The sequence below is a fragment of the Balaenoptera ricei genome, chromosome 7, assembly GCF_028023285.1.
Source record: "Balaenoptera ricei isolate mBalRic1 chromosome 7, mBalRic1.hap2, whole genome shotgun sequence".
In the NCBI taxonomy this organism is placed as follows: domain Eukaryota; kingdom Metazoa; phylum Chordata; class Mammalia; order Artiodactyla; family Balaenopteridae; genus Balaenoptera; species Balaenoptera ricei.
The window spans coordinates 66359133-66381445 of record NC_082645.1 but is presented as its reverse complement, the minus strand read 5'-3'; the positions used below and the strand labels follow the sequence as shown (position 1 = coordinate 66381445).

Genomic DNA, 22313 nt, shown 5'->3' with positions numbered 1-22313 from the left:
CCCCTAGAAGCGATACGACATCTAATGTCGCTGTCTGACCCCCACCAAAGTTGGTGCATCCCAAGCAAACGCCATTACAACCAACACAGGTGTGCAGAAACAGCATTTAATTAGAATCGGGTCCACAGAAAAGCCTTCGTTTACACCTAACGTGCCTTGCTGGGATCCGCTAGCGCTGCACTCATCAGGCGACGAAAGCCTAGAAGACAATGGAGCCCACCCGGGGGTGAGAGGAGTGGGTGTCCGGACGTTCCCGCGAGCACCTAAAAGCAGGGCTCCAGGACAGGAGCCCACCGCAGCCCTCAGGAGCGGGTATACCGCGAGTCTCAGGCTTCGGGCCCAGGCCTAGGGAGGCTCTCCGGCAATTTTGCATTTGGAATTTTGAAATCATTTTCTTAAAGTGACGCACCGCTCCTCTTCCCCGTCCCCCGCAACCACCTCCAAAAAAAAAAAAAAAAATGGCTGAGCTTCAGGCCTCACAGACGCTGAGGCTTGCCCGCCCGACGACAAGCCTCTCTCTGGGCAGGGAGCGGCCTCCTTTTGAGGACACACAACTGCGGTCTCCACTAGCCGCTGGGCCGAAGGTGGCGCACGGGCTGCAGCTGTAGAGGGCCGGGGCTGCGAGAGGGGCGGGGCCGCCAAGGAGCTCTACCCGAGCCGGGACAGCAGGAGGCGTGACCGGGAGCCGGGACCGGCGCTACCGCACAGAGGCTCCGCCTCCGCCCCCCGCCCATCCCCTGGAGGGACGCAAGCGGGGAGGAGAGGGGGAGTCGGAGGAGGGGAGGAGGTGGCGGCGTCGGCTCTAGATCGCTCCTCTCGGGGACCGACCGACCCGCGGAGCGAAGACGTCGCTCCACACTGCTCTTCCTCCCGCCGCAAAGCCGTCCCTTCTGGCCATGTCTCAGAGCAGGCATCGCGCCGCGGCTCCGCCGCTGGAGCGCGAGGACAGCGGGACCTTCAGGTCAGCGCCCGGGCGGTCGGGACCGAGCGGGGCAGGGCCGGGGGTGGTGGGCAATAGAGGAGGGGGCGGGGGAGCCGGCTGTCCAGCGGCATTCTGGGTAGAGCCCCTTCCTGGCGCTCGCGTCCTCGCGGCTGCGGGCGGGCGCTCGGCCCCGCCCTCTCGGCGGCGAGCGGGCCGGGGTCTACGGCCCGGCCCCGCCCCTCCTGCGGCCTCGGTAGGCGCGCGCTGGCCGGAGGTGGTTACCCGTCGCCGCCTGGGAAAGGGGTTTGTAGGCTTGGTCCCGGGAGGTTGCAGCACCCGTGCGTACCTCCCGATTCCCCCGCGAATCCCTCCTACCCGCATTCAAGTTATCTCCCTAAAGACCTCCCTCACCCTGCCCGCCGCCCGTCGCAGCGGGGCCGGGAGACTGTCGCGCCTCGCCAGCTCTAGCCCTGGCCGACGGGGAGCTTCGGTGCCTCCGGCGTCACCGTTAGTGGCTGTTAAAACTAGTATTTGCTTCTGCTTCCCTCCCCGCTTTGACATGCAAAGCACAGCTTTTTATGGTTTTTGCAGTTTGGGGAAGATGATCACAGCTAAGCCAGGGAAAACACCAATTCAGGTATTACATGAATACGGCATGAAGACCAAGAACATCCCAGTTTATGAATGTGAAAGATCCGATGTGCAAATACACGTGCCCACTTTCACCTTCAGAGTAACCGTTGGTGACATAACCTGCACAGGTCTGTATGCACAATGAACCCCGATGACCATGTGGGTTGGCGGGTCAGGACTTGGCATTGCTTCTTAGTTCGGAAAAGTACCCTTTTTACCGGAGACAACGGTGAGGAGCAGGCTCTTAAAACTGACACCTTTCTCAGGTCATTGGGACTGTCCAACTTCCTGATTCTCTCCCTAATTTTCTGTCTCCCAGATACCAAGAGAAGCTCAGAAACATACCCTAGGATCCTCCTAGGGATCTTCCAAGAATTAGGGAGAAGCAGGAAAGGCTCTTGGAGCAGCCATAGCTGCATCAGTAGGTGCTGTCAAATTTCATAGGTTATAGCAGATGCCGGGAGGCATGACCCCAGAATTTTCTGAGCTGCTCCCCTCTGTGCATGGACTCATTTGGCACTTTGGGCCCATTGTACCACACTCGGTTCTGTATCCAAGCAAAACGAGGAAGGCGGAAAGCTTAACTACACTACATTGCGTAGCAGCTTCTAGTTCCTGACACTGTACAGTATTTTAATAAGATGTTACCACCTTTTTTATACATGAGGAAATAGGTCCAGAGAGATTATAAGAAACATGCCCAAGGTCACACAGCAATGAAGTTTCAAAATTAAGATTCACCTTATTATGGTCATTGAACTTGAGCAAATGATAACTGAAGTAGCCCATTTGTAAACGTAGACATCTTATTCCTTATGTATCTATTTAATTGCAAACACAAAAAATATTGAATACTAAATTTAATTTGGAAGAATGCCAAGAAAAAAATTCAGCAAGGAGGCTGAAGTCCCACCATCTGGTAATCTGAAGGCATCATTTGTTTGTGTCCCTGAAAATCTGGAGTCCGCTATTTTCATTGAAGCCACTTTAAGAAAATTTTGAAGCTTTTTTGTCTATGTGGGGCAGGTGGATTGTAGCTAGATTCTAGCTAGAAGGTTCCTCATATGAACCATAGAATCAACATTTGCACTACTGCTTTAGCTGGTCTATTTTAAAATATTCAGTGAAAACTCAAAAGTAGCCTTTTTCCCTTCAGTGTGTTTTAGATCAGAGATTAACAACCTGTGGCAACTGCTTAGTCCCCCTAGTCTTCTCACACTGTCCTGTCTTCCTGTGCAAGCTTATCTACCTCTGTGGCTTCAAATACTATCTAAAGGCTGATAATTCTGAAATCTCTGTCTTCAGCCCAGGCACAGTTACAGGACAGTGTATCTGCCTGTGCTTGCTGGGCATTTTTGCTTGGATGACCCAAAGACACCTCAGTCTCTCACTGTCCCAAATTGAATCCATCTTCTCTCTCAAATCCATTTCCTCTGCATTCCCCAGCTCAGTAAAGGCACCACCGTCACCCGTCTGCTTACAGTAGAAATTTGGGTTTCACCTTCTTGACCCCTTCTTCTCCCTCTGCCCATTGTCCAGTCTGCCACCAAATCCTACTTCCTAAATATCTCTTGAATCTGTCTGCTTCTCTCATCTTTCTGTTGCTACTATCCGAGCCACATGGATTATAGTTGCAGCCTCATAGCTGCTTTTTTAGCTTCTATCTTGTGGTGTCCATTTTCCACACAAAAACCAGAATGTTTTTTCTGGCATTCAAATCTGTTCATGTACTTCCTCTTTTTAAAATCCATTCAGTGGTCTTCCCATCACCCTCTGGATGAATATAAATTTCTTAACATCAGTGACAGCTTTACTTCACAAAATGTGGTCGACAGCAGTATTGGTATCACCTGGGCACTTGAAAGAAGTGCAGAATATCAGGCCCCATCCAACACCTACTGTTAGTATGCATTCTAACAAAATTCCCAGGCAATTCCTGAAGTTTGATAAGCACAAATTTAGGAGGCCGTTCTTTGGCCTCTCCAACCCTTCAACTCTCTAGCCTTTTACCTCAAAGTTCCTTTCCTCAAGCTCTTACTGTCCCCTACAACTTGGGGCCTGAGAACACCATGCTCTGTGTTACCTCTGAGGCTTTGCAAGTACTCTTTCTCTGCCTACAGGGCTCTCCCTAATCCCCCAGCTCTCTTCACCTCACTAACTTTTACTGATCTTTCAGGTCCTTGTTTAGTTATCTCCTCCTTCATGAAACCTTTCTGAATCCTTACCAAGAGTAGGGGAGCTATCCGTTTTGTAGGCTACCCTACAACCTGCACTTAGGCCTGCTGTGATACTCCACATTTCAGATGTCTTTTTATAGACAGAATCTCACAGGCTGTATGCTCTTTAAGGGCAGGGACCCTGCTTAGTTCTCTACTATGGTTGACCCTTGAACAACACGGTTTTGAATTACGCAGTCCACTCATACGAGAATCTTTTTCAGTAGTAAATACTACAGTACCACACAATCCACGGTTGGTTGAATCCGCAGTTACCGAGAAAGCTAGAAATGGAGGAACTAAAGATACAGAGGGCTGACTATAAATTATGGGTGGCTTTTCAACAGCGCAGAGGGTCGGTGCCCCTAACTCCCACATTGGTCAAGGGTATATCCTTAATACCTATGTTAGTGGATAAATGAGTGTGGTTTATGTGGTCTCCGACACTTGAGAGCCATGCTTGAAATTTATTCCATGTTCCTTTTCTTTCCTCCACACAGGAGGAATGGACATCAGCATTCTGATACCACTTTGGAAGGGTTCTCAACACCTAGTTTGAAGTCAGAAGGAAAAAGACTGAATTTACAATTTACTTGTGTGGTTGCTTACTGAAATTAGGCATCAATCTCAGTGATCAGTCAGGCCTAGTCCCTTCTGCCCCCTTAGCTACCCATGTAAGGGATACAGATGATATGGAAGACGCTTAATGTAATCTCTCAACTTCTTCCCTATACACACCTTCCCCCACTGTATCCAACAGGTAGTCATGACTGCTTAGCCAAGCAGAGGGGTTTAATTCAGTATAGGAGGGGTTGTTACAGTGAAAGTGTGCACATTTTGCTGTCAAACGGTGTTGCTGTAAGTGGCTCCTTTAAAGGAAACTTCTTGCTATAGAAGAATTTCCTTTCTAAGAATAATGGAATAAGTTGCATTTCTTCAGAAGGTATGACATAGTCTACTTTATTACTTTATGTAATAAGCATGTATAATGTATACCTGTATAAAGATTTTTATACAGGTATACAAAAATTAAATACATAGAATTTTTTAAATCACGGATTTTTTAATGTATTAACTTCATATGGTATTTTATTTCAGTGTATAACTGTATGCAAGTGTATGTTTTTATTACCTAGTGTGTATATATATAAAATGTGTAGTGACTTTGTTTTGTATTATGCAAACATCTATGTAAGCCTCACATTTTCACAGCATGTAAAGAGTTTGTTTTTTTTTTTAACCTTAATTCAGGTGAAGGTACAAGTAAGAAGCTGGCGAAACATAGAGCTGCAGAGGCTGCCATAAACATTTTGAAAGCCAATGCAAGTATTTGGTGAGCTAAATTTCTTTGTATTCTGCAGCTCAAAAATATCATGGCTGAGGTAAGATTAAAAGTTTGAACATGCTCACAAAAGCAACAAACAGTTGTTAATATCTAGCTCTAAAATTCTATTTCCTTGTGAAGACCTGTCATCCACTAAAGACAACTTTATCCATAGGAAATTAAATCCAGATATTAATTATTAGATGAAGGCTCTCAGGAACTAGGCTTTCTTCTTTTTTTTTCCCAGATGAGGTGCAATACTAGAAAACCAGAGTGTTTCTGGCAAATATCGTACTGGATTAAGAGTTTGTTTCTACACTGAAGAAAACAAGGTGTGAGATAGAAAAAGATCAGCTAAAAGTATTCTTTTAGAAATTTGAATTTGAAAGGAGACAAAGAGATTTCCTTCTATTATAGAATGTATACTAAATACAAGAGGATGTTAAACTGGATGTTTATTCTTTTTTTTTTTTTTACTAGGTTTTATTTATTTTTTGGCTGTGTTGGGTCTTCTGTGGCTGTGCACGGGCTTTCTCTAGTTGCCGAGGGCTTCTCATTGCAGTGGCTTCTCTTGTTGCGGAGCACAGGCTGCAGGCGCGCAGGCTTCAGTAGTTGTGGCTCGCGGGCTCTAGAACACAGGCTCAGTAGTTGTGGTGCACGGGCTTAGTTGCTCCGCAGCATGTGGGATCTTCCCGGACCAGGGATCGAAACTGTGTCCCTTGCATTGGCAGGCGGATTCTTTTTTTTTTTCTTTATTTATTTATTTTTGGCTGTGTTGGGTCTTCGTTTCTGTGCAAGGGCTTTCCCTAGTTGTGGCGAGCGGGGGCCACTCTTCATTGCGTGCGCGTGCCTCTCACTGTCGCTGCCTCTCTTGTTGCAGAGCACAGGCTCCAGACGCGCAGGCTCAGTAGTTGTGGCTCACGGACCTAGTTGCTCCGCAGCATGTGGGATCTTCCCAGACCAGGACTCGAACCCGTGTCCCCTGTATTGGCAGGCAGATTCTCAACCACTGCGCCACCAGGGAAGCCCCTGGGATGTTAATTCTTGACATATATTTCCAAAATAAATTTGTTATCACATTAGGTGCTTTTGGAAGGAGCACTGGTCCTGGAGCATCTCATGTATTGTAAATTGGTGTCCTTTGATTTCTAATGGGCACACCCAGGAGCACATTTTGCCTGCAAATTCTTCCCTTTACGTGCACTCAAATATACTTGGAGTACAATCTGGTATATCTGCTCATAGCTGAGAGCAGAGGCCCATGGGAATTTAGGATGGGTTTTTTCGTTTCCTAGCCATAGAAGAACTTCTGGCTTAGGGATATATTGATATTTAGGTTCTCATGCAGTGTTCCTCCCATTTACTTAGTAATTTTAAACCTTTTAGGTAGTTTAGAACCAACCAGCAAAAGCCTTGGGTCTCACAAAATGATGCTTGATTCTCTAGGGCCATACATTATAACTGATTTATGCTAGCTTTCTGGACATGCCAAATGGCATGGCGGGTTTTGGATTTTCCCCTTGCTGGTGACGGCCATGCCATTTCTGTGCAACCCAAAGGTCAACCCAAAGTGTTGCGTATATTCATAGAAATTAGTAATACAGAGTGTCCTTTCTGCACATGGGCACTTCACTTTGTCAGCAAAAAAGGCTAACAAACCTTACTATGTATTTGTGCTTCTTGACAGATAAGATGGGAATTGCTAAGCTGTAAATCAGGCTTAAAGTGGCCTAATATGATACAGAGACTTTCTCACTTATCCGTCACAATTACTTGGGTAGCTTCAGTGTACAGCATTGGAAGTGAATGTTCGTATCTCATCAGCTTATGTAAAGCTTGAAATTCTGGCAGGTAGAAAAGAAACTTGACGAAATGGCAATAACAACCTCACTGGTCATGGAAGAAATGACTCTAGCTGCCTAGGTGGCAGTAACCTCGAAATGCAGCTTGTTCCACGTTAGGCATCCATCACCCAAGTAACTACTAAGTTCACACTACTTAGAAGAGGTTGTTCTCTTTTTCTCTAATCACAGTCCCCACATGCTCAAATCAGATTCATGCCGGCCATCAATTTTATACAGGATACATATAAATCTTAGGAAGATTATCCTAGCGTAGAGCAGATAATAGATCAAACCAGGTCTTTCTTCTATAATTATCTGGATGAAAAAGCTACATTTATGATCTGTATGGTTTACATTTCCAGGCCAAACTTCCTAACTGTTAGTCTTCCCTTTTTTTGTAGTTGTAACAATAGTGTGCTTTATTTAAAGACATTTTTATTGAGCATCTATTATATATAAAGCACTGCAAGGCTTATGAGGGTAAGTAATACATAGGCCCTACCATCAAGGATTTTATAGTCTGAACAGGGGAGAGGTGTGGTGAGGGATAGACAAATCACATGTATTTGTAAGACTGTACAACTTATGGTAAAATAATTTGTTTAAGAAAGGGTCAAACCAAATGTTACAGTGGTTCAAAGAAGGGAGAAATTATGTTCCATTGGGGTAAAAGAATAGGCTTCTGAGAGGAAGTGGCAATTGAGGTATACCTTGGATGATGGATAGATCAGATTCTCATAGAAGAGGTGGGCGAGAAGGGTATTCCATGTAGAAGGAAAGGCAACAGCAAAGGCATGGAAAGCTAAATTGAAAATGCTTGTCCTTTATTTAGTAATTTGGGGGAGATTATTTTGTTTTATAACACTATAAAAATGTTTAGCTTTGCAGTTCCTGATCCCTTAATGCCTGACCCTTCCAAGCAACCAAAGAACCAGCTTAATCCTATTGGTTCATTACAAGTAAGTGGCACAGTTTCCATACTTAACTTTTTGTCTACTGGAAAAAATGCCATAAATTTTGATAATATCATAAGGGCTGAGAGAAGGAATTAATATTTTAAAGATGGTATAACATTTTGTGTTCCAAGTTATTATCATTAGATGTTAAAGTGCTAACTTGAAATTATTTTCCTATTTATTTATGTTTTGGATTTTCTTCCATATACAGTATCTGCCTTTGGTTTGTGGAATTCTCATTTGAGATCAGCAGGACCTCAGTGCACATGGGTAGAGTGTTTTATATTTTAAGAATATTTCTTGCCACTCTTGTGACAAATCTCTCTCTATTTCTGTTGAGACAGAAGACTTTATAAGAACCCAAACTGAGTTACCTAACTCAAGAAAAGGGAAGTCATTTGCTTATTTGCTTATTCTACCAAAAAAATATATTCAGCTTTGAATTTCTGCGTGCAGAATATCCTCCTTGCAGACTATCCATGTGCTCTGTTGGACAACTCCCCTCCCTATTATCCAACCCGTCCTTTGGTCTCTTTCCTCCTCTGTGAGTTTTTCTGTAGTTTTCTTCCCCTTCTTTCCTCAACCTCATGCAAGTGTGTTTGCTGTCTGCTTCTCATCTGCTCTCGATCGAATGTAATTAGTTAGGCAGCCATGGGTATGGAAGGTTATAGCTAGGAGGCGAGAGGCTTTAGGCACTGATGGCCATGAGACCTGTAGATGTCCTCTCTGATGGTCCCAGAGGCTGAAAGTAGCTTGTCGTTCTGTTTGAACTCTTTGATATCAACTCACTCCAGCTTAATGGAAGAGCACCATTCACAGTAGGAAACTGCTTCCGTTTTGGTATTGTGGGCCTATAAGATATAAAATGCAGGAATATCTCTGGGAAATAGAGGGCCTTCTCTCATTTTTTTCATTGCAGAATATCATTATTCTTTGCAAACATATAAGTAGATATGGGATCAAAATCATGAGAGAATATCATTTGTGTGATTGAGCCACTGCATAGTAAAAATTACTAATAAAGCCTCATCTCGATTTTCTAGGAATTGGCTATTCATCATGGCTGGAGACTTCCTGAATATACCCTTTCCCAGGAGGGAGGACCTGCTCATAAGAGAGAATATACCACAATTTGCAGGCTAGAGTCATTCATGGAAACTGGTACTTATTCCTTTTTACCCTCATACAGTTGAAGACATTTGAAATATTTTGAGAAGATGAATGACCATAGAAATTTCTGTTGTGATTTCTTTTCAGATATTTCTGTAGGGAAAAAAACTGACACACTCCTAGTCTACTGTTTCTAACTTTCTGCAGTTGAATTTTTTTTTTAATTTTTTAAATTTATTATTTATTTTTGGTTGCGTTGGGTTTTCGTTGCTGCGTGCGGGCTTTCTCTAGTTGCGGCGAGCAGAGGCTACTCTTTGTTGCGGTGTGCAGGCTTCTTATTGTGGTGGCTTCTCTTGTTGTGGAGCACAGGCTCTAGGTGTGCGGGCTTCAGTAGCTGTGGCTTGCGGGCTCAGTAGTTGTGGCTCGTGGGCTCTAGAGCGCAGGCTCAGTAGTTGTGGCACACGGGCTTAGTTGCTCCGCGGCATGTGGGATCTTCCTGGACCAGGGATCAAACCCATGTCCCCTGCATTGGCAGGCAGATTCTTAACAACTGCACCACCAGGGAAGTCTTCTGCAGTTGAATTTAAGTATAAATATTTGGCTTAAGAATACTTTACTTCTTAATTTTTTTTTAAAATTATGGGTTGGTAATGGAGAAGCAAATAAATAATTGACTCTTTAAACAGTCTTCATTGATATAATAGGGACTTAAAAATCATTTTGGAGAAAAAAGCAGTAGTAAATCTCTTGGAGTTTCAATAGCTATTCTAGAAGATAGGAGAACAAGAAGAAGATTACATTTGAAAACAAGATGATTAATAAGAGGCTGATGGCAAAAAATTGCAGTGAGATAAAAATAAAGTAGAAATTAACCTTTTAAATTACAGCAACTTCTATGTTGTAAAGGCCACAAACTATGAGAAAAAAGTCACTTAATAAAGTACTCCTGAGGATTCCTATTTTAACTTCTCTAGCATGTTTTTGTAAGTGGCTTGAAATGGAATTTTACCTTGGTTAGATATCAGTCTTAAGTAATAAGCAGCTGTTTGCCCTTGAGAGGTAGTGTGGGCCAGTGCAGAAAGCCCTAGGCCAGAAGCAGGAACCTCAGCTTCCTGTTCTTGATGCAGTCCTTGATTTGCAAGGTTAGGTAAATTGCTTAATCTCCCTGCCTGGATCTCAGTTTTTAAATCTGTAAACATGGAAGTAGATGATATTTATAGTGTCTTTCAACTCCAGCCTCTCCTATGCCCTTCTTATTCATGTTAAAGAAAGAAATTCCACATAGTTACCAGTGTATAGGAGATTATAAGCAAGAAATAGACATTGAAAGATAGGAGTTGTAATTCAGATGTACCTTGGTAAATTTGAATATGTAGTCAGAATTAAACCAAATATGGTTCATTAAAGCTAGACATAGGGAGATACATCTGTTAAAGAAAAACAGAAAGTATAACTATTAAAGATAAACTGTTAAAGAAACGTCTTCAAAAATGTGACCATTGGGCTTCCTTGGTGGCGCAGTGGTTGAGAATCTGCCTGCCAATGCCGGGGACACGGGTTCGAGCCCTGGTCTGGGAAGATCCCACATGCCACGGAGCAACTGGGCCCGTGAGCCACAACTACTGAGCCTGCGCGTCTGGAGCCTGTGCTCCGCAACAAGAGAGGCCGCGACAGTGAGAGGCCCGCGCACTGCGATGAAGAGTGGCCCCCACTCGCCGCAACTAGAGAAAGCCCTTGCACAGAAACGAAGACCCAACACAGCCAAAAATAAATAAATTAATTAATTAATTTTTTTTAAAAAAATGTGACCATTAATAGTTGTATGAAGCACAACAAGTAAAGATGTCAGGTCAGTAAAAGAATAGTATACAAAAACCATGAGCTTGTTCTCTGATCACACACAGTACATTAAACATTTGGTCATTCTCTATGGACACTAGCTTATTTTCTAAACCTACTATTTCTTTTTCTTTATTTAGGAAAGGGGGCATCAAAGAAACAAGCCAAGAGAAATGCTGCTGAGAAATTTCTTGCCAAATTCAGTAATATCTCTCCAGAGAACCACATTTCGTTGGTGAGTAATGATCGGAGGTCTACGATGTTAATGTGATTAAACATCTGTTGCTGTAGGAAACTTCTCTAGGTTTCTTTTTGTATAGATACTTCAGAGTTGCAGTTTTAAACAAATCTCTTAACTGTTGAGTAATACACTACCCAACTTTTAGCTGCTTGCAGTATGTGAGCCAGGGTCACAGGCGTGGCCAGGTAAGAGAGTTTGGGAGGCACAGTCAAATTCAGAATAATATGATGGTATCTAAAGATGGTAAGTCACTAGTGCCACTTTTGCCTTCAGATTGACAATTCACTCCCATCTCTTGGTTCATCCATTCATTTATCCACTCAGAAAACATTTAGGGAACTCATATTATCTGCCAAGCTTGATGCCAGGTACTGGCATTTGGTGAATAAGATCATCTCTGGCCCTAAGGAGTTTGTAGCCAGCCTACTGAAAGAGAAAAGAACCCTACAGACTGGTCCTTCCAGAGGCGTCTTGGGAACATAGGAGAAGGATCCAACTAAGGTGGGGTTTTAGGAAGACTTCTTGGAGGAAGTAATAGCTGAGCTGAGACCTATAGGATGACAACAGGAAAAAAGAATTCCAGAGAGAAGAAAGACCATGTACAAAGACCCAGGAGTGAAACACTTTATGTGATCTAGGACCGCAGAGTAATTTGGGATGGCTGGAGCATATTCATAGATTTGGAGGGAGGGAGTCTCAAACAATGAGGCCGGAAAGGAAAAGAGGGATTGAATCTTGCAGGAACTACTGTGTTAAGGAGATTGAACTTTATCCTCAGGGTAGTGCAAAGTCATTAAATAAATTTAATATGTAAAGGACAAGATCTAATTTATACATTAGAAGGGAAATCACTGGCTGCATTATGGTGAGTGAATGAATATTAGAGTCAAAGAGACCTGCTACAATGCTGTTATAGAAAAGCAGATGAGAAATGATGGTGGCCTAGACTAAGGTAGTGGCAGTTGAAATGATCGATTTAAAAATTGTTTAGAAAACTGAAGTGAATGGGGCATGGTAACTGATTGCATGTAGGGAGTAAGGAAAAAGGAAGAAATAAACATTTTTAGCGTGGCAACTGAGTAGATGGTGGTACCATTCAATAATGTGGGGAACACAGAAGATGAGTAGGATTTGAGGGGGAGCACATAATGAGCTAAACGTAGGATATATTGAATTTGAAATATTTGTGGAGTAGCTAAGTGAAAATGTTGAGTAGGCAGCTGGCATTCAGATAGAGAACTTAAGAGAACTACACATAATATATTACTTGAGATTCTGATATTTGTAGATAGGTATGTATGGTGGTCCATTATCTGAGAGTAGGATGTTAGGTAGGAAATGAGAAGTGAAGACTATAGGAGTGTCCTAAGCTTCTGATTAAAAAAAAAAAAAAAAGGGCTCATTCTGTAGGGAAAAAAGACTATATCTGAATAAGTAATATAATTTTGGTTTTGCTTTTTTAATAGAAAAATATAAAACACTGCATTCACTTCTTTTAAAACTGGATCAGAGATGAAACCATAATCACAAAACACAGTTAGGTTTGCAGGTGAATTCTGTTAAATCATCAAGGAAGAGATAATCTTTGATGCTATTTAAACTCTTCCAGTTAATATATATAACATAGGGGAAGCTTCTAAATTTATTTTCCAAAACTAACATAACACTAAAATCTGACAATAGCAAATCCCAATGGCAAAAATTATGGATTAATCTTCCTTATGATGAAACACCTTAATATTCAGTAGAACATTAAAAGAATAATATACCATAGACAAGTAGGGTTTATTTTAGGACTGTAAGAGTATTTCAGTGTTGGTAAATTTATTACTATAACTAATCACATTAATGGGTCAAAGGAGAAAAACACTATCCTCTCAATAGATGCTAAAAAAATTTTGACAGTCATTACTGATAAACTCTTTTAAAATATCCCTATTGTGATTTAAAATATATACCTCAGTGCTCACTTCGGCAGCACATATACTAAAATTGGAACGATACAGAGAAGATTAGCATGGCCCCTGCACAAGAAAGACACGCAAATTCGTGAACTGTTCCATATTTTTATAGCCAGGACATGGAAGCAACCTAAGTGTCCATCAACAGATGAATGGATAAAGAAGATGTGGCACAGATATACAAAGGAATATTACTCAGCCATAAAAAGAAATGAAATTGAACTATTTGTAGTAAGGTGGATGGACCTAGAGTCTGTCATACAGTGTGAAGTAAGTCAGAAAGAGAAAAACAAATACCATATGCTAACACATATATATGGAATCTTAAAAAAAAAAAAAGAAAGGTTCTGATGAACCTAGGGGCAGGACAGGAATAAAGATGCAGACATAGAGAATGGACTTGAGGACACAGGGAGGGGGAAGGGTAAGCTGGGACAAAGTGAAAGAGTAGCACTGACATATATACACTACCAAATGTAAAATAGATAGCTAGTGGGAAGCAGATACATAGCACAGGGAGATCAGCTCGGTGCTTTGTGACCACCTAGAGGGGCAGGATAGGGAGGGTGGGAGGGAGACGCAAGAGGGAGGGGATATGGGGATATATGTATATGTATAGCTGATTCACTTTGTTATACAGCAGAAACTAACACAACACTGTAAAGCAATTATACTCCAATAAAGATGTTATAAATAAATAAATAAAATAAAATAAAATATATACCTCAGAAAAAAAATCAAAACCATGGGTACATGTTTACATGTCTTATCCATTCCCATTAATTTCAGAAATAAGGCAAGGATGCCCACAGATACCTTTTTTTTTCTTTTGGGTCACACCATGCAGCTCTTGGGATCTTAGTTCCCCAACCAGGGTTTGAACCCAGGCCCTCAGCAGTGAAAGCACTGAGTCCTAACCACTTCCCAGGACTGCCTGGGAATTCACGATACCGTTTTTTTTAAACATTGTTCTAGAAGTATCAACCAACATAATCAGAAAACAATAAGAGGTTGGAAATAAGAAAAGAGGAGATAGAAACGATCATTAACTACAAATAATATAATTGAATCCATAATATAATTGAATCCCTATAAAGCCCTAGAGAAAAACTACCAGATATAATAAGAGAATTCATCAAGGTAACTGATCATAAAATTAATATACAGAATCAATAGCTTTCTCATATTATTTCTGTTACAAAGGTAACCACCAGAATAATTAAAAATAGAAAGGTGAAAATTATTGCTTCTGGAAAGAGGACTTGAAGGTAGGGAGGAGGATTGTTGCTTTTATAATTCCGTACTATTTAACTTTTTTGTTGTATGTGTGTATTACTTTGAATAATAAAATGTATGAAGCTTGATAACATTGGCCATTTTATAGCAAAATAGAAAATCTGTCCTGAAAAAGCATACTAGAAAAAATTAATAGTTTCCCTATTTATGAATATTACAAAATGGAATATAGAAGATCCTATTCTCAATAGTAGAAAAGAGGATAATATGACAGGGAATAAACTTAAAAAGAAATGTGCAGGACTCATATGAGAAAAACTTTAAAATTCTAGTGAGGGATTTAACAGAAATTGAATAAATGTAAAGCTATCTATTTTTGATAGACTCAATACTGTAAATATATAAAAATGTAATATAGTCTTAGTCAGAATCTACCAGAATTCATTTTGGATCTTAATACAACTTTACTGAGTTTATCTGGAAAAATAAACTCAAGAATAGCCAAGAAAACTGAAAAGGAAGAGTACGGGAGATGGGGTTATACCCCACCAGAGAATAAAACATACTATAAAACTATAGTAGTTAAAACAGCTTTTGTACCACAATAGACAGAGGATACGTATAGATGCCAATCCATATAGGAAGATAGTATATGACAACAGTGAGATTTCACATCAGTGGGTGAGAGAATGAATGGTATAGAAATAACTTACAGCCACATTGGGGGAAAGGTGAGGGGTGATGGAATACACATGCACACAGGTGTATGATATATTTAGGTTGCTACCTTATTCCTTACATTAAAATAAATTTCAAATGGATCAAAGATTTAAACATAAGAATTGGAACTGTATGAGAAAACATGGAAGAGCTTTCCTTTTAAAATTCTTAGCATGGAAAAAAAGCCTTTTTAAGCATAAGTTAAAACATAGAAGCTGTAAAGTAAGATTCATAAATTTAACTATATAAAACCTACTGCACAGCAAAATGTCTGTAAATAAAACCAATAAAAACAAAGTAAGAAGAAACTGTTTTGAACACATGACTAGGAAGGGACTGTTTTCAATACCAAATATAAAGTTTACACATCAATAAAAAAGACAACCCAGCAGAAGAAATACAAATGGTGGGGAAAAATATGTTCAACTTTATTCATGCATGTTAAACAAGATACTATTTTCACCTTTAGTTTGACAAAACCTACAAAGTTTGACAATACCAGGTATTGGCTAGGGTGTGAGAAAACAAACACCCTCCAAGACACTTGATGGAAGTATAAATTGGCTCATAAATCAGTTTGGAAGTATTAATATTTATCAAAATTAAAAGCATACACGTTCTTTGACTCAGCAGTTCTACTTCTAGAAATTATTCTGTGGAGAAAGTCATCCAAGTGCAAAAGAGTTTCACTGTAACATTGTTAGTGAAAGCCAGAAACCAGAAACAACCTAAAACCTACAGTTGGAGACTAGTAAGGTAACTGCAGTGCATGTATGTGCAGTGATATGAGAAAACTTAACGGTATCAGGTGTAGAAGAGTAAGCTATCATTTTTGTTTAAAAAGATTATACGTGTGTGTGCTTAAACGTGCATAGAATGCATACGGAAGTATACTGAAGAGGTGTTTAATAGCAAGTGTCTCTGGGGAGTGGAGCAGGAGTCTGGGGAAGGGGCGGCAAGGAAAAGAGACTGTTCTTCATATGTATTTGTTCTTATTACAGGTATCCTTTTACTATATGGATGACCTATGATTTTTTTAAAAACAGCATTTTTTAAAGTTCCAGTCAAGGAATGTAAAATTGTACTTAGTAAATTTTGCAGATTATGCAAAAATTACCCAATTCTTTATCATGGCCATCCCTATGATCTTTTGAAAATCCCTTAACCTCTGTCAAGCTCATTGATAAATAAGACCAAAGGACAGGTTGCCCTACTTACTTCAGAGAGTAGTTTTTTGTGGTTTTTCTAATGGCATAATATATGAAAGCAATTTAAAAACCATAAACTAACATGGAACTGCAAAGTATTCTAAGAACAGAAGTGAAAAAGTAAAGATAGAGGGGAAAATAAAGAAAAGAGGAAAAGGAGAAAAGAAAACAGAAAAAAACAAACTCAATTGGGTTCTGGGATAAGTCTGATAAGAATTTTTTGACATCATGCCATTCATTTGAATGACTTGTTCTCAAACTTGCACATTTCACCTTGTCTACAGTTTCTTTGTTTTCTCCTTTACAGCTGTCAGTTACAGAGACTGGTATTTAATACAAGAAGCCATAAAGATATGAAAATTCCTTTATATTTTAATTTGTAAATTGCTCCATTAGGCAGACTCGATTACAGTCGACCCTTGAACAACACAGGTTTTAACTGCTCAGGTCCACTTATATGCGGATTTTTTTCCATAGTAAATACTACAGTCCACGGTTGGTTGATTCTGTGGATGCAGCACCGTGGATACAGAGGGCTGACTATAAGTTATACATGGACTTTTGACTGTGGGGAGTGTCGGCTGCCTTAACCCCCATGTTGTTCAAGGGTCAGCTGTATCGCAGATTTGTTTATCGTGCTCTTAAATATGTTATACATCTTAATGTGACCATCAGAAATTTTGACTGAGACCTTTATACTATACAAAAGTATTTTTAAATACTTCCAGTATATTATTGCACATTCTTTTTTCTTTAACATTGTGGTGTTTGTTAAATGTGTGTACTTGTTAGTGCTATCTAGTTTAAATCGGAAAGTTTAAACATGCTTTATAAAGTATTAAATGTGAGTGCTTAATTAATACTTATAATAGCGTTGGAACCCAGTCCAAGAGTCTTAACTTTCATCTCTGTTTTTCAGACAAATGTGGTAGGACATTCTTTAGGTTGTACTTGGCATTCCTTGAGGAATTCTCCTGGTGAAAAGATCAACTTACTGAAAAGAAGCCTCCTCAGTATTCCAAATACAGATTACATCCAGCTGCTTAGTGAAATTGCAAAGGAACAAGGTTTTAATATAACATATTTGGATATAGGTATGATTTTTTTTCTTTAGCTTATCCTAAAACCTGTTTATTTTTTTAAATGTTTGAGGAACAAAACCTCTATTATAATTTTTTTCATTGATTGGGGATTCTGACTATATATAATTACTAGAACGGTAACATATATCATTGGTATGTCCCATTCTTATAAATAATAAAAATAGAGGTAACATCTATACAGTTATAATAATAAAAACAACAATAGCTAAGAGTTATAGAGTTACTGTGTGCCAGGCACTGTTCTAAGGACATAACATATTTCAACCCACAGAATCCTCAAACTGTGAAGTAGCTTCTATTATTCTTATATATAAGTGAGGAAAGTAAAACAAAGAAAGGTTGAGAAACTTGCCTGAGATGACATAGCTGCTAGTCAGTGGTAGAGCCAGATTAGAAGAGTCCCTGCTGATACAATATCTAGTAAACCAGCCCTGATGGGCAGCTTGACAAATAAAAAGGCACCCACATTTCTAGAACAAGTACCAAGTTTGTGGGGGTCAGGCAGACCTCTTCTCTCCACTTTATCACTATGTACCACTTCCGGGAGATAAATGGGGACAATTGATAGTTTTATCTCATCTCAGCTATGAACTTCTATATTTTTTCTAGCCCATAATCACTCAGATAGACAAATGCAGACAGATTGGAAAGCAATCAGTGTGGATTTTCTTTTAATGCAGTTTATAACTGGCTAATTTGTTTGTATGCGTGTGTTCATGTGTGTTTTTGGTGTCTTGATTTAACATCAGTATAGTATGTGAAGAATCTGATACCCCTTATTCTAGCCTTAGTGACCTGGGGGGACCTAGCTTGTCAGAGCTACTAGCACTGAGAAAGTAGGGTGTTTAGGGACTGAAAGAACTTCTAATTTTCTCTGCTACTTTGGGATTGAATGATGGGTCAGATACAGTGCCTCAATATACTGAGAATTATGCAGAACCTGGGGATTAATGCAGAAAGATGATCAGAAAACATAGCTGATTGAGAGACCATTCATTCAAAAAATATTTCTGAAGTATCTACACTTTGTTGGGTGTTTGAGACACAGATGAATAAGCCGTGTCATGAATATGACTATGGAAGGTTTTGAATCTGGGAAAAGAAGGAAACTTGAGATGGTTTTTTAGATTACGAATTAATGATGACTTTGAAATGCTCCTTAGCAATTTTAAGAACTGAATAGTTCTTGTAAACATAGAACAGCAGTTTAAAAACCACAGTCAGTTAATTTGACTAACTTCTATGCAATTACTTTCCAAAGAACCTCAGTGTTCTCCAAAGAAGATCTACAAATGGCCAAGAAGCACGTGAGAAGATGCTCACTATCATTAGTCATCAGGGACATGCAAATCAAAACAACAGTGAGGCACCAATTCACACCCAGTAAGATGGCTGTGATGAATAAAATAGAAAATAACCAATGCTGGTAAAGATATAGAGAAATTGTAGCCCTCATATGTTACATAGTGAACATGTAAAATAGTTCAGCTGCTGTGGAAAATTTGAGGAGTTTTGTTGCTCCTCAAATGAATTACCATATGACTTAGCAACTCTACTGCTAAGTATGTACCCAAAAGAATTGAAAGCTGGTATTCCAACAGATACCTGTACACACGTGTTCACAGCAGTACTATTCACAATAGCCAAGAGGTAGAAACAGCAGAAACAGCCCAATGTCCATTGACAGATGAATGAAGAAACCAATTGTGGTATATACATGCCATGAAATATTCTTCAGCCACGAAAAAGAATGAAGTTCTGATATATGCTACAACATGGATAAACCTCAAAAATATTATACTGGGCTTCCCTGGTGGCGCAGTGGTTGAGAGTCTGCCTGCCAGTGCAGCGGACACGGGTTCCAGCCGTGGTCTGGGAAGATCCCACATGCCGCGGAGCGACTGGGCCCGTGAGCCACAACTACTGAGCCTGCGCGTCTGGAGCCTGTGCTCCGCAACAAGAGAGGCCGCGGTGGTGAGAGGCCCGCGCACCGCGATGAGGAGTGGCCCCCGCTTGTCACAAGTAGAGAGAGCCCTCGCACAGAAACGAAGACCCAACACAGCCATAAATAAAGAGGATGCATTTCAAATAGTAAAAAAAAAAAAAAAAAAAAATATTATACTAAGTGAAAGACAGACAAAAAAAGTCACATATGATTCCATTTCCATGAACTATCCAGAATAGGTTAATCCATAGATTGGTAGTTGCCAGGGGCCAGGCGGTATGGGTGGGGATAGTGTTTTCCCTTGGGGTGATGAAATCGTGAGAATGTTCTGTAACTGGATAGAGGTGGTGGTTGCACAACACTGTGAATGTACTAAATGCCACTGAATAGTTCACTTTAAAATGGTTAATTTTATGTTACGTGACCTTCACCTCAATTTAAAAAAGAACCTAGATGCTAGAACTAGAAAGCCTCTTCACACATTAAATAATCCCATTGTATCTGGATATTTTATACTATATTGATTCTAGCTGAAATAACATTTAATCATGACAGTTTCAAACAACTCACCTGTTTCTACTTCTTTCCCTGTCTCAATAAACCATCTTTAGTAAGAGTGATTCATCAGATGTTAAGACCGTTTGTTTTCAGGGTTCCAGTGTTGTTTTAAAACATCCTAAACAAATACACAAAATGGAATTAAACTCTCTGCACAGACTTATAACCAAAGAACATGACATCACAAGGGAGGTTTTGCCCTGAACCGTGTATTTCCTGGTTCAGTGTCTATTGAAAATAACTCTAAAGAGTGGAAAATACAGTCTCTCCAGCCCTCTAGCAAATGTTCTTTTTTCCCTTTTAAAAAAGTTGCTGTGGTTCAGTAATTTGCAAACACTGTTAAACTAACCACATTAAAATTGCCTTGGGAGCTTTTTGAAAATGCAGGAATCTGGCCACTGCAACCCCTAACCCTGCGTTTCTGATAGAGCAGGCTGGAGTGAGGCCCAGGCACCTGGATTTCTTTAAAGTTCCCCCAGGTGATTATGAAGCACAGCTGTGTTTGAGAACCGCTGTAGCTGGGCAGTTTGTACAAGAATGACAGAGATGATAAGTGGAGTATTATACCATGGGTGCTTAGGGAGAAAGACGGTAATAAAAATTGTATTGTTTTTACAAAGGATCTGCTTTCTATGCACGTGGCATTAATCATCATGTTTGAATGTGTCATTGCAGAAGAACTGAGTGCCAACGGACAGTATCAATGTCTCGCTGAATTGTCCACCAGTCCCATCACAGTCTGTCATGGCTCGGGGATCTCGTGTGGCAGTGCACAGAGTGATGCAGCTCACAATGCTTTGCAGTATTTAAAGATCATAGCAGAAAGAAAGTAAACTTGGAACAACTTAGAAAACCCTTCAGTAGCACATAAGAAGTTCCCCTTTCTCTCCTTCCCGAGTAAAACATTTACTATAATGTTTGAGTTTGTGTCTTGGTTCTAAATCTCTTCATAGATTCCATCAACACTCCAGATTTAATTATCTCCTAGTAGTTGTTATTAAGATGTTTTTAATGGCTTCGACTTTGTATTGGTATATTGTATTTATAAACTTTGTACCATAGGCAGAGTGTAGCACCCATTTTACAATGCCATGTACATGGAAGGAAAAACCTGCATGATTGTTGTTGTTGATGAGGAGGAGGATAAACTAAAACTGCTAGCAACAGTCTTTCCTACTGGTGCTTAACCTCTTCTTTGTGCAAGGCTTTGTAAAGGGATTTCGAAGGAAGCCCCTTAGAATTAGTGTTGAGGAACGCACTAACAGGTTTTAATTGAATGTGATTGTTAAATTTCAGGGAACGTGATTGGTCTGCTGTGTATTTGAATCCATGTAATAAAGAGCTGTTGTTATAATGGGTTGTTCATTTTATTAAAGTGCTACTGACTCGACTGTGGCCCTGTTCTTTTTAGCCATTCTTGTGAGTAACATTACAATGTGGATACTGTGTTATTTACATATCTCTAGTTTACTTCTTAGAGTCAAAGGTAAAAAAAAAAAAAACAAGCAAAAATTTACAAATGTATATGTGATAAATCACTTCCATATTTTCTCTAGGCATATGCAGTGTTGTCTTATGCTTTGACATAACCATTCATAGATGAATAGTAGTTGAAAAAGCATTAGAATTACTGAAACAAAACTTTCCAGTGCACTCAATTCAGTTACAAGAATGTTTCAAACGAAATAGTGCTTCAAAGGTTAGGAAATAAGTGTCATGAGCAAATTTTAATTTTGCCTTTTATGTTTTCATATATCATCTCATAACACCTCAAGTCAGCCATCTGTCAGGGCTAGCTGATAGTGCTACATCTGTAGATCAGGGAATACCTCAGAGAGGAAGAGAGCGCTCAGTGATAAAGGTAGATGCTGACAATCTCAAGTGTCAGTCTAGCAGGAAGTACGTAACAAATGTTTTTCTGTCTGGAAAAAAGATGATAACCTGAGTGCAATCCTTTGAGAATAATAAACCTACATAATAAAGGGAAACCAGTGTGTGTAACTTGTTTAAAGCTCCAAAGAGCATTTAACTTAGTTTCACGTTATAAGCCATATACGTCAATTAAATCAGGATTTTAGTTATTTTGGGGGTGAGCTTAAGGAACACACAAAGACTGGAAACAAAGTTTAGGCATAAAGTGGAGCATTAAGATTGGATTAACCTTGGGTGTTTATGAATGCTCTGGAATATAGACAGGGCACAATGAACTCACTCTAGAGATGACATCAGACCCTTCTGCACAGTAAAATGCCCACTGTGAAGAGGATAAGTTGGGGGGAGGTTTCATAAGGTGTTGAAAGAAGAAGATGAGGTCCGACAGGGGGAAAGGACAATGTACTTGGGTTCTAAGCAGTTCAAATGTATTGAAAAAATGATGAGATCTGAGTATAAGGTACCTGGAAGTCATGCTCTTCCTTCTGCCTATGCTTTCTCTACTTCTGGCTCTGGAGGAAGCATGCGTTCTTAAAAATACTGTTCAAATGCCACTTCTGTCAGA

At 40.1% G+C, this 22313-nt stretch overlaps 1 protein-coding gene, 1 non-coding gene and 1 pseudogene across 2 annotated transcripts; all 3 read left to right on the top strand.

Moving 5' to 3' along the window:
- LOC132369051 (large ribosomal subunit protein eL33-like) overlaps positions 1 to 21319 on the top strand; it is a 56144-nt pseudogene extending 34825 nt beyond the window's left edge.
- Positions 724 to 21170, top strand: PRKRA (protein activator of interferon induced protein kinase EIF2AK2). Its single transcript, XM_059928173.1, has 8 exons — positions 724 to 961; positions 1514 to 1683; positions 5023 to 5104; positions 7820 to 7898; positions 8939 to 9056; positions 10985 to 11079; positions 17130 to 17304; positions 20492 to 21170. The coding sequence occupies exons 1-8, from the start codon at positions 897 to 899 to the stop codon at positions 20647 to 20649; spliced, it is 942 nt and encodes a 313-aa protein (XP_059784156.1). The 5' UTR covers positions 724 to 896; the 3' UTR covers positions 20650 to 21170.
- Positions 13048 to 13154, top strand: LOC132369422 (U6 spliceosomal RNA). Its single transcript, XR_009504397.1, has one exon. It is a non-coding gene; the product is annotated as a U6 spliceosomal RNA (small nuclear RNA).
- Positions 21320 to 22313: the final 994 nt, after the last annotated feature.

Excerpts from the sequence above, each read along its gene's own strand:
- PRKRA (XM_059928173.1), top strand. The coding sequence starts at position 897 with ATGTCTCAGAGCAGGCATCGCGCCGCGGCTCCGCCGCTGGAGCGCGAG. Across the intron at positions 9,057-10,984 it reads AGAGTCATTCATGGAAACTG|GAAAGGGGGCATCAAAGAAA; the intron begins GTACTTATTCCT and ends TTCTTTATTTAG. Across the intron at positions 17,305-20,491 it reads TATAACATATTTGGATATAG|AAGAACTGAGTGCCAACGGA; the intron begins GTATGATTTTTT and ends GTGTCATTGCAG.